The sequence below is a fragment of the Sorghum bicolor genome, chromosome 5 (genome assembly GCF_000003195.3).
Source record: "Sorghum bicolor cultivar BTx623 chromosome 5, Sorghum_bicolor_NCBIv3, whole genome shotgun sequence".
Lineage (NCBI taxonomy): Eukaryota > Viridiplantae > Streptophyta > Magnoliopsida > Poales > Poaceae > Sorghum > Sorghum bicolor.
Genome location: NC_012874.2, coordinates 9,500,326 through 9,517,119, shown reverse-complemented (window position 1 = coordinate 9,517,119; position 16,794 = coordinate 9,500,326). Strand labels below are relative to the sequence as shown.

Below are 16,794 nucleotides of genomic sequence, written 5' to 3'. Positions count from 1 at the left end.
CGTTGTTTTTCTTTTCATAATTTCTTTCTTTTTTGCGTGGACTTTTCACATTCTTTTTTTGCATCACTTTTGCATGGACTTTTCATGTTCTTTGTTGCATTTTTTTCATTTTTCTTGGCAGTGCCTACACTATATTGCCGTCAAGAACAATGAATTCTTATAGTTAAAGTGTAAAACTGTTACAAGTACAAAAGCATGCTATGTTTTCAATTATTAATCCCTATCAAGAATAACATTTGATAGTTTTCAATATAAAACTGTTAAGTATTTGTTCATCAAGAACAATAAAATTGTCAAATCATAGTATGTGCAACATTTTCTATGTTTGTCTAGGATCAAAGCATAAAAGTAAGTTGGTGACAAACATTATTTGTTACCAAAGTAACTTGAAAATTTGTGACTTTAGTACAATTCTAGTGGCTACTAGACTGATCTTTGTAACATTCCCGTATATGAAGAATACTGCAGCAGTAGCACTGTATAAGGAGCAGAAACAGAGCAGGGCACCAAACAGGACAAACCACCCTACGGAAAGCACAAGCTAGACAATCCCGGATGCATCCTGCTTTGATCAAAACCATTAATAATACAATTAGTTAAGTACAAAAATACTAGCAGATAAAATACAAATTAATGCACAAATTAAATTAAAGAACCTCACGGCCAGTCTTACCTCAGCATGTAGGACATGTTGAGTGAGAGGCATTAGCAACAGGGGCAGGGCGCTAGGGCCAGCGGTACGAACAGAGGACAGATGGATTGTCTACAATAAGCAAATAACACCACAAATGGAGATTAAACCTGTAACTCATAAGACTCAGTCTACATCACAAATTCACAATGCCCTTCAACCTGTAACCTCCTAGATCAGTTCATCCCCAAGGTTAAGCGAGCACAAAAGAAAGGAAGCTACTAAACTAGGAAGAAGAAAAGTGTTATATGGTTGTGAATACTCTATAGTAAGCAAGATGGCCAGACATAAGACTACTGCATCCCCTTCCAAAATATCTACTGCACAGGTCTCACATGGTCAGGTGTATCTGCTAGCTTCAAAACAGTAGAACTTGGGTGGATAACATACACTGCAAGCCTGCTGCTGTCCCAAAATATCCATCACACTTACATCTCTAGTCACATGATTAAAGGTTCAACTAGGCTACCAACTACCTGTAGAACGACTATGAAGACGGTAGAATAAAGAGGTATTTGCAAGAGGGCTTTAGTTGATTAAGGGCACTAGAAAATATATTTGTGGGTCAAATAACAGAAGTTGTGGATAGGGCAGTAGAGGCTTATGAAAGAATAACTGAACATAGAACGGATAGTGCATAATATGAAAAACTAACACACATAAAGAATGATAAAAACATTTTGTGCTTAAGGTAGCAGATTTTTTTTGTTTAGGGAGGACTTAGCAAAAAGAGTCGTCAAAAGCTACTGGGGAGCTAAATAGATAAGGGACTGTCGTAGCCATCGAATAGGCCAAATGAGGGAATTGGTAAAAGAGAGTCGCAGGAGGAGTTGAATGGATGATAGGAGCAGGATGGAAGTTGGTACCGCCACCGCCAAATACACGGTGAACATGCGGAAGAGGTAGACTATAGGCACCATGAGAAATGAACTGCATCTACCAGTCGAGATAATAGGAGGAACCGCTCTCTTCTCCCGGGACAACCAAAAAGTTGAGGAAAAAACTAACATAAAAAGAAAGAAGAAAAGAGGGGCGGTGGAAACAGACCAAAGGGAGGCGCTGAGGTTGTTTTTGGTGCCTTGGGAAATAGCTTATTGAGCATCCACAAGCCCTTGTGACCAAATTTATTTCTAACCACATACTTGGAGATGTTTACTTAACTAAGAAATATTAATAAACTAGATCACAGAATAAGACTGTTGTGAGTGTCTACAGCTGTTTATTCTGAAGGCACAAGAAAAAACAAAATAAACAACAAGATATGAGATCAGGATCTAGTGTTCCTACTGAAACACATTATATATTCGTACTGAAGCATTCTCAAGTGCAATAGCTAGAAGATAAAACAACAATATGATTAGCAGTTCATTAGATTAAACAAGACAACCTGTAGTAATCTGTGAACAATAAATATAAATAAGGTATATCTAAGTGAGGTAAACAATCTGCAGGCTCCTTTCACGCAACAAGGAAAAAGCCAGAGAACAGAAGTACCCAAGGAAGCAGAGCACATATCTGATTTTGATGGCATCTCAAAAACAAAAAGATGAAATTAAAGTGTCAATTTGAATTGACAATTCAGAGCATATACAATTTTTTAACCTCATGAGAACATGTTTGAGTCCAGAATTCAATTAGTAATAGCATGCAGAGCACATGATGGTCCTGTGTTGCAATTTCCCAACATACGCTGAACAAAAATACCCGCATGACATTTGAAAGAAAGGACTCATTTAATAAAAGATGATCTTTTGGAGCATGAAACACTTGAATTTTACAAGGGACAGAGTTCATGAGGGGAAGATAGGAGGAAGACAAAATTACCTCAGGCACACAAACATGGACAAACTGATGTGTTACTTGGCCATCAGGCTACAACCCCTTCTCATACAGAACCGTCATTACAAAATCCCACCAAGCCATGACAAGAGTTAGTTTGGTTGACAGGTCAGAGAAGACATAAGCTGAATAAGTGAAGTCTCCGAGGCATTACTACTTGGATAGCTGGATCTTCAATCGAAATTGACCAAACTCTAGATGCAGTGATGATTAAGTTTGAAGTTTTAATTTCCATGCTTACGCAATGAGTCAAGCAAAAAAAGGAGCTGCTAATTAATCCACCACAGTTACTATATCACAACAGCAGCACTTATAATATCATAAATTAATCATAGCACTAAATCTTGTGTCTCGGCACCAGTAGTTAACTGAATAAGTGAATCCACCCAATGACAATTATATTGATGAATCATACTACGGAATATGTTTCTAAATAATATTTTTATTTTCATGTAGCAGGCTAGGATTTCTAGGACCACCTGCTTTCTGGAACAATCCTAGTATTATCAAACTGTCTGCAGCAAATACTACCTCTGTGCCATATATATGGTCATTTGGGAGGCTGGTGTTTGTATCAAGGAGAAGAGTAAAATGCCTGCATGCCTCTACTATCCAATAATTACATAAGATGAAGTACTATAAATGAAGAAGCTGCCACTAACAGGCTACGTGCTGGCGAGTGAGTGGGTGATGGGTGAGTGCAGGTGGACAGTTGCTGGTACAGTTCCTATAGGTAGGCAAACAACACTTTCAAAGGGACAAAATTTGAATTCTAGAATGACACTTTTTATGGGATGGAGTATATTTTTCCCAACATATCTAGTTGGTGACACTTGAGAACCAAAATAGGAGAGATAGCCTGATAATTTACAGTTAAATTGTTTCATCTGAAAATAGTCTACAATAAAATGGCTGGCTTCTTCTAAAAATATTCTACAATAAAATGGCTTCCTGGAGAAACATCAAAATACTCAACTTTAGAGCCATGAAGGGAAGAAGGGACACCAATTCAACAATCAGATACTGCTCTGTTTCTGCTCATTCTAGGCTACATAAACAGGACAAGGATGAGACCAACATCATGTGAAAATTCTCATACTACAATGTTCAATCAGAGAAATCAATTTTAGCATAGGTAGGCTGGATAGGTTCAGATCCTCGTCCTAGAAGCACCATGCCTGGAATGAAAATACCAATAAGGTGGGCACATAGGAGATAAATTTTAGTGTTTCTGCAGCAATTGAACTATTAATAAGACTACTGCATCAGCAGCAGGAGGCACACTGGCATCAGGTTGCTCGTCGCTACTCGTCCGGCGTGCACGAATGTGAGCAAAAGCTACAACTTGGCTTGACCTTGGTGTTAAGAAGGGAGCACAAAACCCAAGGTCTCCATGCAGGAGGATATATTGTTATGGCTAATTATCTAATGAAGTAATGAATAAAAAAACATGATGAGAACTCAAGCATAAGAAGTCAGACCTACAAATTGGGGATATTAGAAAAAAATGACCTTTGTGAGTGATCATGGAGTGTAGCTAGAGGAGGGTGCTTTGATGGAAAACACCAGGGATTTACATACACACAACCTAAGAAGGACAAAAGAGAATAAATAACATTGATGAAAATATTAGCTCTAAACACGAAATATGATCAAAGATATTTAGACTACAGTGGACTTCAAAACAACATGTTGACTTCTGGCATCTGATAAAGGATGGGTCAATGAGTTAATAAACAAAAGCTGATCATCATTGAAGTTTTTTTGAATTAGGCTGGTAGATAGCAAACACTAACATTAATATCACAAAAAATGCATACAAACAGAGCACGCTGCAGGAGCGCGTTTGATAATTATTGTCATTTCTCAATTTATAACCTCAAGGAACTGACATAAGAAATTAACAAATGAACACATTAAGCAAAAGAGATTTGATAAATTGGAAAGATTAGTTGCACTGTTGCAGTTCACAGTAGTATAAGAGCTTAGTTCTTCTGGGTCAAAAGTGTGGGCTAAAGGAAATATGATCTTATCACTAAATCCTCTGGGGCGAGGCCTAAGCAAATTGAAGAAATTTGGTTTCATTGGAGAAGCAAATAATGCATCTAAATTGCTATCGGCCCGCTGTGACTGCTGTTCCCGCATAAAGCCAGGAGTGCTAGCAGAGAAACATCCTAATAAGTAGTAGTAGAGTTCATGTAAAAATAAATAAACTAAACTATTCAGACTGTAAAAAACAAAATTCTAACGATAAGGTGAAACTAACATGCAGCAGCATCGATGCCTTTACATAGGGTAGAAGCAAATAATGTCGTGTGGTACCATAAAAACTTAAATTATGCTGATTATGTCATCAACTGAAAAAAACTCTATTATTTGCTACCAATGTGGCCTGTTCACAAATACTGTCATGTGTGACCGAAAAACTTAAATGCTTTGCACTCTAGCGTCATGTGTTGATTTCCTAATCATAAATATTTTATATCAATATGATCATCACATTCTGCATGTCTGAACAGGTACTCATCTTCATAAATAAAAGTAATCAATTCCTTTAAAAAAATAGTACATAAATATCTAGTTACTGGAATTGGTCTCCCTCAACTAACAAAACAGTGGTAAAATACCACCAGCTCTCTCTGGATGGATCAGAATCGACAAGCTTCCCCGTTCAGTCAGCAAATCGATACACAGTTATAATAACAAGGATTAAGGGCTAGCCTTACCTCACGTGTAGGAGGCCGGGTTCGGGGCTGCACAGCGACATCCCTCGAGAGGCATCTCCTAATGAATACACTATATTACACAACACAATTGGTATTGGTAACAGTTATACAACCATCATTGGCGGCCGAGACAAACTCACCTTGCTGCAGTTGAAGAGGAGCTCTTGGTCATGACCTGGGCCGACAATCAAACGCTTGCAGGGAACACATCCTGCACTCGAATCATCAAATAAAATCAAGAAGGGGAAGGGGAAGGATGAGGAGATGGTGCAAACGAGGAGCTACAGAAGGGGATCTGGAGGAGGGGCGCCTGGATCTGCCGGCAGTGTTGGCAGGAGCAGCGGTGGTGCGCCTGGTGGCGAGCTAACGGCTAGCGTCGCAAGAAGAGTCGCCATTGGGCCTTCAAAACCGCGGCCACGGCCAATAGCGACGGCGATCTGAGGGGCTGATGGGAGGGGGGAGGGAGATGATACTAGGAGGGCCCTTGGCGGCGGCGAGCTACGATAGGAGGAGCTTCAAAACCACGGTTGCGGCTGCGGCTAATGGCGACGGCAAGCTGAGGTGGTGAGGGGAGGGGGAGGAGGGAGACAATGCCAGGAAGGCCCTCGATAGCGGCAAAGCAAGAGGGCGGCGGCGGCAAGTGCATCGGAGATGGCGATGGCGGCGGCGAGGCGCGAGTAGAGCTCGGGCGTCGGGAGCAGCGAGCTGGGGCGAAACTGGCGTCTCCTCCGTGTGTTCCCCACGATCCGGAGATTATAGAAATAGAAAAAAAGGATACGATAAAAAAGAGGTTGGTGCCGAGAAAAAAAAACAGAGGGATAGGAGGAGCACCCGTGGCTCGGCGGTGTTTTGGGATCGGGTACTGATTATTATTCAGTACCCAGGGTATAATATAGAGACGGATTATTATTCAGTACCCAGGGTATAATATAGAGAATATATATATATAGGGAAACTCCTTTATACACGTACATGTATCTACTCCGACCTGGAAGTAATGCACGCGAGCGTCGAGCCAAATGGAGCATAACGGGCCGTTGACGTGCGGGTGGTGCTCGTCCACCAAACTTGGCTTCTACTTATCGGGTTTAATAGCACATCCTTACCCGTTAGATGCATACATCGATACACGGCGTCCTGCATTTTGAGCCTACCAAACCACACGAAGCGGCGGCGGTGGCGCTTTTCCCCATCTCGACGGTGCCCGCGGCGCCCTTCCCCATCTCGATAGCGGCTGCGGCGCCATGCCCCATTCCAGTTCCGACGCGGCCGTGGTGGCGCCCCTTCACTGATCAACGGCGGGGCGTATCAGGCGCATGGTGTGGCACCCCTTCCCTATCCGCCGGCGGCGGCGGCCGCTCCTCCGTAGGCGCCGCCCTTCTCCCTCCCTACCGGCCACGACCTTGACAAGTTGTGGTCCCCAAGCGGCGCCCCTATCGCGCTAGGCCGTATGTGCTGCCTCCAGCGGGAGGGCGGGCTTGTCCAATGCCTGTCTCATGCGTTCAGTCAATAACTAACAGGTATGAGTTCATAGCTCCTCTTGAAATCTGAATCAAGATGACGAGTGACGAATCTGATCTCCGTTTGTATATGCAATTGGATCAAGAGAGTATACGTGCATGGCTGCATCTGATTGGTCATGTTATTTTCTTCTTCTTCTTCTTTTCAGGCAGATATCTCTTTATAGATACCACACATGCAGCGATTATGGATCTAGCATTACATTTATGTTGGCCAAATTTATATTTCTCATGTATGCATATGTATGTCTGCATACTCCTCTTGCCTTCTAACCATGTATGTAGATATACTACCAGGAAATATACTACCAGAATCAATAATCAAGAATTAAGAGTATGCTTAGATACTGTTTTCAAATATGAGTATGTTTAGATACCTTTCCAGATCAGTGTATGTTTGCATACTTTTGTTCATCATAGGATCATTTGATACTTTTCATATTACTTTATAACTTACAATATTTTTTCTGATAGGTTTGGAATCATGAGTTTTATGAAGGGCTCAAATATACGAGGGATGAGTATGGCACAGTAAAGTAGCAAGTTAGTTTATAGCTGAAGCTATCTTGTAGGGACTGCATATATATTCAGTTTAGAAACTTTTGTCAGCATGTAGATGCAGTAGAATTACATACCAGTTTGTATATACATTATAGAGTTACTACAATCAACTAATGGACCCATCTCATGAAATCAGAAGCGCCAGTATATATAGCAAAGGGAGTATATACTTTTACTCCCTTGTAAAAAAATGTACAAATACTCCTCAGAATTGTATACACCATATAATCTACTAGCTCGTCAAAAGTATGCACGCATACTAGTACCATTTTTTCTCCTCAATCCTCATTTAATTAGTGTTAGACACTTATTTTAATGTGTATGTACTGATACTCGTCAAAAAGTATATGTCTACAGGTGTCAGAAAAGTATGTCCGCATACTATTTTAAATTTGTACTCCTAAAACGCTAACTACGGGAGAATCAAAATTTCCCGAGTGTCGCAGGCTTCCCCGAGAGCCAAAAATCGAGCACTCGGGGAAGCCAATCTTCCCTGAGTGTTGCACTCGGGGAAGAATTACACTCGGGGAAGAGAGGCTTTCCCGAGTGCCACAAAATACCTGGCTCTCGGGGAAGAGCAACACTCGGTAAAGGCCCTCTTCCCCGAGTGCAACACTCGGGGAAGAGCCACACTAGGAGAAGAAAAGTGTTACTTGACGGCCTAACTCAACGGTGTCGTTAAACTAAAAATAAAAAAAAAATCTTCCCCGAGTGCCTTGCTTAACTCTCGGGGAAGAGGCCCTTTCCCGAGTGCCATGGCATAGCTCTCGGAGAAAATGCTGGCTTCCCCGAGTGTCGTGGGCCTAGCACTCGGGGAAGGGTCTCTTCCCCGAGAGCCAAGAAAGACACTCGGGGAAGAATTTTTATTTTTTTGCTCTATTTTTTTTTCTGAGGCCTTCCTCACATTATTTAAAACTTCTTGTTCAAATTTGGGAAAATTTAAACTTTTTTTAGTATATTTCATTAGTTTTTTTCGTTTCCTTGAATTTTTTTGCATACTTCAAATTTGAACTGCAGGTTCATGAAATAATAGAATTTATTGATTCAAAAAATGATATTCATGATACTTGGTGTATGTTGAGGCCGTATTCAGGAGCTCACATGAAATGTCGAGCATCTTGTTGTCGTAACATGAAGAACAACTTATAGATAAAGTGTTTTTAAATTATAAAAAATTCGAATGAAGTCTGAAAATCATGAAACTTGTCTGGGCGTTATGTTATTGCATGTAGAGGCTATGGTAAAAAATTGAGAAGTTTTCGAAGAAGTTGTGACGTCAGATGTCTAAAACCTAGATATCTGTACATGTGATCACTTATGATCACATACGGAGATGTCTGAGTTTTAACCATCCAACATGACACCTTATTTGAAACCTTCTCAAATTTTTACCATAGCCTATAGATGTGATAACATGACACCCAATCAAGTTTCGTGATTTTTAGATTTTGTTCGAATTTTATATAATTTAAAAACACTTTTCCTACAAGTTGTTCATCATGTTATGACAACAAGATGTTCGACATTTCATGTGAGCTATTGGATATGGCCTCAACATATACCAAATATCATGAATATTATTTTTTGAATAAAAAAATTCTATTAATTTATGCACCTGTAGTTCAATTTTGAAGTATGTAAAAAAATCAACAGAACGAAAAAACTAATGAAATATATTAAAAAAGGTTAAAATTTTCCCAAATTTGAACAAGTGGTTTTAAATAATGTGGGAAAACCTCACAAAAAAAATAGGGTAAAAAAACCCAAAAAATAAATTTTTTTCCCCAAGTGCTTTGTCTGTGGCTCTCGGGGAAGAGGCTAGGATAAAGAACTCGGGAAAGAATTCTTTTAAGAAAAACTAGCCAGCCCCAAACACTACTGACCCACCCCAGCCGCCCCAAACACCCTTGCACGCACTCGACCAGCACACACGCACCGCTCACGGACTCCTCCGCTCGGCTCCTCACGCACGCACGCACACGCTGCGCCGCCGAGCTCCACACGCATGCCCGCCCCGCCGCCGCAGCAGCTCTGCACCCATGCCGTCCACAGCAGCAGCTCCGCACCCATGCGTCCGCAGCAGCAGCTCCGCACCCATGCCGTCCGCAGCAGCAGGTCCGCACCCATGACGTCCGCCGCAACCAGGTCGGCAACCTCTAGATCCGCGCCCCTGCCAGCCGCTGCCACTGATTCGGCGCCCTCCGTCTCCAGCCCGCGACGGTCGCGCCCCCTCCCCAGCCCGCCGACGGCCGCGCCCTCCTCTCCCCATGGGGATTTGGATTGACGGCGGTGGGATCTCGGGATCTCGATCCCGGCACAAAGAACTTCGATTTAGGTAATGGGGATTTGGATTTACAGCAGTAGGATCTCGGGATCTCGATTCCGGCATGAAAAACCTCGATTTAGGTAATGGCGATTTGGATTGGGGCACTAAGAAACTGGGGTTTGGCTGATGGGATCTTGGCATTGGGGAACTCGGATGATGTTCAATCCGGTGTTTATAGTCGGTGTGGATTAGGCCTCGTGCGTGTATGGTGTAGGAGGAGGGCGTCTCGTCATGTGATTTTATTTACTACTTGTTTAGTATATATTATGTTTCACATATTTAGAGATTGGAATCATAAAAAGTTAGTTCTTTCATGATTACAGTTCCCTCTAGTTCGTGTAACTAATCTGTCAATTAGTCAATTAGCCTAGTTCCTGATTACACACTCTTTTTTATGTTTTATGTCAGGCCCTTGAGCAGGTTACTCTGTTGCTCTGAATTTTAAGTTGTGTATTCTGGTGCCGCGCTCCCCATGGAGTGTGTGCTTATTTTTTTATTTTACCTTCTTAATAAATGTACCAGATTTGAACTTTAAATTTTATTAAATGAATTAATAGTATTAAAATTTAATTTATGGCAAGGTTTACTACACTGACTATATCACAGTTTACTGAAACTCAATCACTTTCAGGTGACAACTTTTTCAAAGATGTGAGCTATATTATTATTATTATTAGTATTGAGGTTGTATGTGTTGAGCCCTTCTCTGCTTGAAAAAAAAGAAGCCATGAAGCATGGAGGCAAACATAATTGCAAATCGATCTGAGCTGCCTAAATTTGAGTTTGAGTATTGGGAGGTACGCAGTTCCCTTTAATATATTTTATTTATACAGGTTCTCCATTTATAATAAAGCCATAATTTACCCTGTTATTTCATAAAAATTTCTCCATTTATAATAAAACCATAATTCACCCTGTTATTCCATAAAAATTTCTCTGCACATACATATGTGTAATAATTTTAAGTGCATGCTCTTCATGTCCACGTACAAAGGAAGAGAGTTTCATGACCTTCAAAACTACATGTGTGTAATGGCTAGAACAAGTCTTCAAATTTCTTATGCTTCGTTTCGAGTTTGGTTCATCTATACATTACACACAAATTCCTGTCAATTTAATAGATTTGGTATTTATTATAGTGCCCTTAGCTTTATTTAGAATTCATATTTTTTGGGGATGGATGGTCCAAAATCCTAATTCAGACTTACTCTACACAAAGTGTTGCATGCTCCATTTTATATGAGACTTGATCCAAGATGCTGATAAATTGTGGACCAATAGCTGACTCAGTTCAGAGAGATGGCTACAGAGCTTAATATGCTTGTCGTCAAGTAGGTGGGCACAACAAAAATAAGCAATATATCTCTGCATACTCTGTTGTTACTGCAATTTCAATTCTTTTTACCGTTGGAGGTGAACCAGGAATCATTTTAAAATGATTTTACTTGCGGCAGTTGGTTGAGTAGAGAACACCATCTAATTAGCAAACTATTTTTTAATGTTCCATTTGTACATAGTTGTTTGGTAAAAGAAATGTTTTACATGAGTTGCTTATGAAACAAAAAACTTCCTTGGGTGGTACTGAGGATTGTTTGCTTCTTACCTGACGTGGTGCGCTAGAATGGGTTACTTTCATAACATCTGTACTTACCGTACCTCCAATCTTAAGTTTTCATAATACACTTTTTTATATTGCTGTTAAAATCTGTGACATTTTTACGCACTGGGTATATGATGCAGCAGTAGCTTTTACTACAGTCTTTGCCAATATAGAATATGGTCACCCAGATATTTAGAATACGTTTGTAACTCAATTCTTATCTATACAACTACATGTAAGTTTCCCTGAAAAAATTGGTTCGGTTTTCAGTTTTTCGTGCAGTGGGCTGATTTGTCTAAAGATGTAATCATTCCTCTCTTTACAGATGGCCCAACCTGCAATGCCGAATGCTTTGATAAAGAATGAATCTTCAAATTCTATCTTTGCTTTGTCAATCATGGGAAACACCTGTTTTTGCAAATTGTTGATCACTTACAACCTGCTGTTAATTCATCATCGAAGGAATACAAAAGTTCAAGCTCATTTTACTAGCTACTCATTGCTGCCTTATCATGATTATCATAGCAGTCTGCTTTTAGGGTACTTTGTTATGTTGACTTATCTTTAATATTGATGCTTTTGTTGTGCCCTATAGCATTAGTATGTGTCTGGCGACCATTCCTTGATAACGTATTTATTTAGGTCTAATTTGAAGATGTTAACCAACATATATTTCTTCTATAGCTGCCACGTTCTCTTTACCCACGCGCGCGAGGGCGCGCGCTTTCTACTAGTAGTAACAGATTGGTTAAGAGAAGATGAGATCAACAGGTGCGTTACCATAGCAAGTGTTCAATTACAAGAAGATAAAAATCTTGTATTTTAATTCTAGAAATAATACATTCTCATTTATTTGAATCATTCTAAATTGAATAAGTCTAGCTGATAGACTACGGTGGATTGGTAGAAGTTAGGCATGGCTTGCACTTATCTCTTTCTGCAGAAATTAATTTATTTGAGAAGTGAGGCATATTTCTTTTACTTGTTAGCATAGTTAAAGGCAGGCTTACACATTTGTAGTAATAACTTTAATGTCATATGTTCTACTGCAGTTATGATATTTATTATGTTGTGATGTGTTTCTTATTTGTAGAGCAGGACCTGTCGGATGGGACCCAAAGCACCTTAGTGACCCTGATCGTCTTCGCCGGTGCTGCGGTCATGCCTGCACTGCTTCGCCACGCCGGGATCACAAGCTGGGGCGTCCCAACCCTCGCCGGCATCGCACACTGGACCGCCACCGTGAGCCATCTTCGGAGTCGTTTTTATGTATTGAACTTGTGAACTTGGAATAATGTGTACTTTTGAATGTGTGGTTTGTAATATATTGTGAATTTTGTACAAATTTGGTTGTTTGTGATATATAAATATATATAAATATGGTTTGTGATATATTACTGTTGATTTGTAGTTTATGATATATATATATATATATATATATATATATATATATATATATATATATATATATATATATGCTTTTTATTTACATGGAGAAGCAAAAAATAATAAAAAAAAGATTTTCAAAGTGGCTTTCCCGAGTGTCTGGGCTGCAGCACTCGGGGAAGAGGGTTTCTTCCCCGAGTGCCTGGGCTGCAGCACTTGGGGAAGAGGGTTTCTTCCCCGAGTGTTGCACTCGGGGAAGAAAATAAAAAATAATAAGAAGGAAACGGCGTCGGCTGGCAACCAACGATGTTAATTCTTCCCCGAGTGCTAGAACGGCTCTCGGGAAAGCCAGTTAATTCTTCCCCGAGTGCTAGAACGGCTCTCGGGAAAGCCTTCTCTGAGTGTATGATTTTCGGCTCTCGGGGAAGACGTCTTTCCCGTGAAGAGATACCCCGGAGGCTCTTCCCCGAGTGTTGCACTCGGGGAAGGCTTCCCCGAGTGCAATTAGACCTTCCCCGAGTGCATTTGGCACTAGGGGAAGCCACTCCCTGCCGTAGTTACTCTATAATCAAATTTCATGTGTATATAAATCTACTCGCAAATACATGTACGTAAATATACCTATTTCATTTATTAAAATATGTATCCATACTTTATTTATTCACGGAAAGCATATACCAGCAGCTTCTGTACATACGCTCGGGAGCAGCTCACGGAAACCCGTTAGTGGAGCTAACGGGCGTACGCCCGACGTTTCTGTTCCCGTTAGATACGTCCGCGAGACTCACTAGCACTCCCGTCCGTACGTAGGAGTAGTTACTCGTACGTGTAAATAAAACGTGTCATATATATATATATATATATATATATATATATATATATATATATATATATATATATATATATATATATATATACTTTTTTCCCATGTTTTTTATCAACATAAAAATCTAGGAAAAAATATATGCTACTGAATTTCACAGCTATGAGGAATGCCTTAAACTTTCGTAGTGACGCCAAAAGATGCACTGCTAGATATATAACATTCTGTGGATTTTATCATCAAACTATCGCATCTGACTGACCCTCCACAACTCTGGCACATATCGCCGCACCCCAACCCAGCTTTGACTGAAGCCTGCGCACAGTAGCCCTCCACTACTCAAAGCCAGAGCACAGCAGGTGGCCTCAACAAAAAGCTGTGACACCCAAGCTCAGATCCACCAGATGCCACCTAATATCACTGGCACCACAGCATGCCTCTGTCTGAAACCAGCATCGACATGTCCGATTTTGCAGTTCATCTCTCTCAAATTAAGGATCTACACCTGACGAATTTTCCTCCCTCAGTTAGCAGCAGAAAACAGTGCTAAGCTTCGACCAAATCACCTTATGCAGCACAGGCCCTGCTGAATTGTAACACAAACCAAAAAAGAGCAACCTAGCAATTCCACCGACTTGCAATAATCAAATCACAGAAATAGTGGGGGACGAATCAGAATATAATGAAGTAACAACAAACATTTGGTTCATGTTGCCCCTAGCTATATAATAAGGTGGAAAAGGACGGTAATCCAAGGCTAGATCTGCACTTCCTAAAACAACTGAGCGGAAGAGGGGCTGCAATAACAACTCCCATAAAAATATACAGGGAAAGGACGAGAGCGCTGTGTGAAGCAGGATGGTGTGGTGTAAGAGACAAACCTTCATGGTTATGTTAGGTGACCTTGCCATGTGGTGGACTGGTGGTAAGGTAACAGCTATCAGCGAAAACAGGCTGCATGGAGGAGGAGGAAGCACTCAATCAACAACCACCAAGGTAACATATCCAAATTTCCATAAAATGATAAGTTTTGCACAACACATACATTTTAGTGATTATTACAAGAATACTGATTGCAGGACATTAAACATAACTAGCTAGACTAGCAAGCTACATGTGGCTGCTTCTGCTCTGCAAGCTTCACTCGCACGGGGCGCCTGTCTAAAATCTGAAAAAAATTGATCCAACATGAATAGTTTATCATGCATTTGTGTCTAGGTGATCATTCAATCATTCATGGCATGGATTGGCTAATTAGCTGTTCAAAAATAAAAGTAAGCACCAGTAAATCTGTACCTGTCCATCCAGCTTAGCAATAGCATGTTCCTGCTCATGATCGACTACGGTCGCCAAGGTCACAAACCCGAACCCTCGTGAACGCTTGGTTTTTATGTGGCACATGACCCTTGCTTCTGCTACCTTGCCATACTTGCTGAAGAACTGTCCCAGTCTATAGTTGTCCACATTCCTTGACAGATTGCCCACATAAATCCTGAAATAAGGCCCGAATAGTGGCCCTCCTGCAGCTGCAGCCTCTCTGTGTGAAGGCTCAAGCCTCTCTCTAATTTCCTGCATGTGCATGCACATGAATGTTACTAATGAATGTTTGGATAAGTAAAATATAATGGAAGGTTGGTTCTTGTTGCCCCTAGCTATATAAACAGATATGATACTGATGTTCTCCTAGAAACACTACAAATCAAATCAGTACTGACAGTTAAACAAGAGGTCCGGTCCGGCAAGCTAAAATTTGCACTTTCACCTCAGTTGAAGCAATGGAAGGTTGTGGCGGCGTAAACCACATGCAGGCGTCGTCGTCCCATTCGCCTGGGAGCTGCTCGGTGAGTTCCGACCTATCATCCTGGAAGCTGTACCTGAACACACGGCAGCATTTGACAGCCGACTTGCTCCAGATGCCCCCATAGAGCTCGCTCTTGATGACAAAATAGGCGCACCCACCGCCGCTGCTCACGCCAAACCGCGCGGCATCCACAGCAAAGCTGCTTGGCTTCCCAAGGAAGATGAAACGATCAGCCAAGCTCCGGACGTCCCTCTTCACCCACTGTGTTTCTGTGCCTTCCGCCTGCTGCAGCGCGTGGACTGAAACTGACCGCCCATCCATAAAGCTGCTGACGGTATAGCGGTAACAGTGCCCGTGATTGGCTACCACATTTGCCAGAAGAAGCTCGCCTTTAGACTCCAAGAGGTAGCTGGACTGCAATGCTTTGCCACATTCAGATGGCAATGGGGTATTGGTAATAACCCACTCCTCCCAGGCTCCCACCAGTGGACCTGCCTTGTCTCGATGCAGGACCAAGACCGGTGACCGTCGCGTACGACGATGATCTTCCCATCGTGATGTGCAATGCAACTGTTTATGGAGGATACGCCGTGGAACTGCTTATGCACCATTGTCCATGCCGCATCGCCGGGACGCAGTAGGGCAGCGTTGAACGGCAACAGGTAATTGCACCTCCAGCGGACGGGAACAGTCAAGTATAAAAAGATTGTGCCGTCACCAGAGACAAAACCATTGGCGTGATCCACCCACCACTTGGCCTCACGGTGACGTGAAAATGGAGGTAGGAGTAGGGGTTTGCCGGATGCAGATGCAGCAGATTCAGTGAGAGGGTCGTCGGTGAGGCCGCCGAAACAGATACTGGTGAGGGTGGAGACGGCAGTGCCGTCTACCAGGCTGATCACCCACCCCCAATCCTCGGCGACGGTGCCACGGCGGGTCGACTTGGAGGAGGAGAAGACGCAGCGAGCCTTCCGGTGCTTGGTGGAGTCCGGCGGCGCGAGCAGCCATGGCCATGGCAGGAACGCGGGATAGCACGGCGCCGGCGGGAGCGTGTCGCGCCAGGGCTTGCACGTGGCGTGGAAGCGGACGTAGTCGGTGGTGGTGTCGAGGCGGCCGGAGATGTCGCGGAGGAGATCCAAAGGGAGGTCCGCCCATGGCCGCCAGAGCGCGTCGTCCGGCAGAGCTGCTGCGACGGGCATCACGGATCCCTCCCAACAAGGGCTCCGTCGTGGGGTTTGAGTTCTTCGTACATTATATCGACGAAGTTCCTCTTCCTAATGGGAAGGGCTGCTGGGCTGGGCCGTCAGACTTGGTACGGCCTTATCATCTCTTTTGAGCGGTCTTTAAAATCTCTCATACTCTTATCTTACCATTATAGGATCACCTCAAAGGTTGGATAATCTGCATTCAGCATGGCTAGCCATTTAATTTGTCTTGACAGGCTCGAGTTGAGGTTTAGGTTCCAAATAATGATATACTTAGTCCTTTTATTAGCAAGCATATATTGTCATGAGTCCGGGT

General features: G+C 42.2%; 2 protein-coding genes and 1 long non-coding RNA gene across 13 annotated transcripts; 1 reads left to right on the top strand and 2 right to left on the bottom strand.

Moving 5' to 3' along the window:
- LOC110435328 lies at positions 253-6,042 on the bottom strand. Of its 5 annotated transcripts, none has more exons than XR_002452970.1 (5): positions 5,397-6,041; positions 5,257-5,314; positions 4,043-4,118; positions 674-3,708; positions 253-562 (listed from the first exon to the last, which is right to left on the bottom strand). It is a non-coding gene; the product is annotated as an uncharacterized LOC110435328 (long non-coding RNA). The 5 variants fall into 5 exon arrangements; XR_002452973.1 differs by having other exon boundaries at positions 674-3,578; XR_002452971.1 differs by having other exon boundaries at positions 674-763; positions 2,516-4,118; positions 5,397-6,040.
- LOC110435481 lies at positions 9,271-12,655 on the top strand. Of its 7 annotated transcripts, none has more exons than XM_021461050.1 (5): positions 9,271-9,672; positions 10,295-10,460; positions 11,589-11,803; positions 11,948-12,034; positions 12,357-12,655. In XM_021461050.1, the coding sequence occupies exons 2-5, from the start codon at positions 10,398-10,400 to the stop codon at positions 12,556-12,558; spliced, it is 567 nt and encodes a 188-aa protein (XP_021316725.1). In that variant the 5' UTR covers positions 9,271-9,672; positions 10,295-10,397; the 3' UTR covers positions 12,559-12,655. The 7 variants fall into 7 exon arrangements, 3 of the variants coding, with proteins under 3 accessions (XP_021316725.1, XP_021316727.1, XP_021316728.1); XM_021461052.1 differs by having other exon boundaries at positions 10,270-10,460; XM_021461053.1 differs by lacking the exon at positions 9,271-9,672 and having other exon boundaries at positions 9,679-10,460; positions 12,362-12,655.
- Positions 14,575-16,532, bottom strand: LOC8056294 (RNA-binding protein CP29B, chloroplastic). Its single transcript, XM_021461948.1, has 3 exons — positions 15,235-16,532; positions 14,769-15,041; positions 14,575-14,640 (listed from the first exon to the last, which is right to left on the bottom strand). The coding sequence occupies exons 1-3, from the start codon at positions 15,592-15,594 to the stop codon at positions 14,575-14,577; spliced, it is 699 nt and encodes a 232-aa protein (XP_021317623.1). The 5' UTR covers positions 15,595-16,532.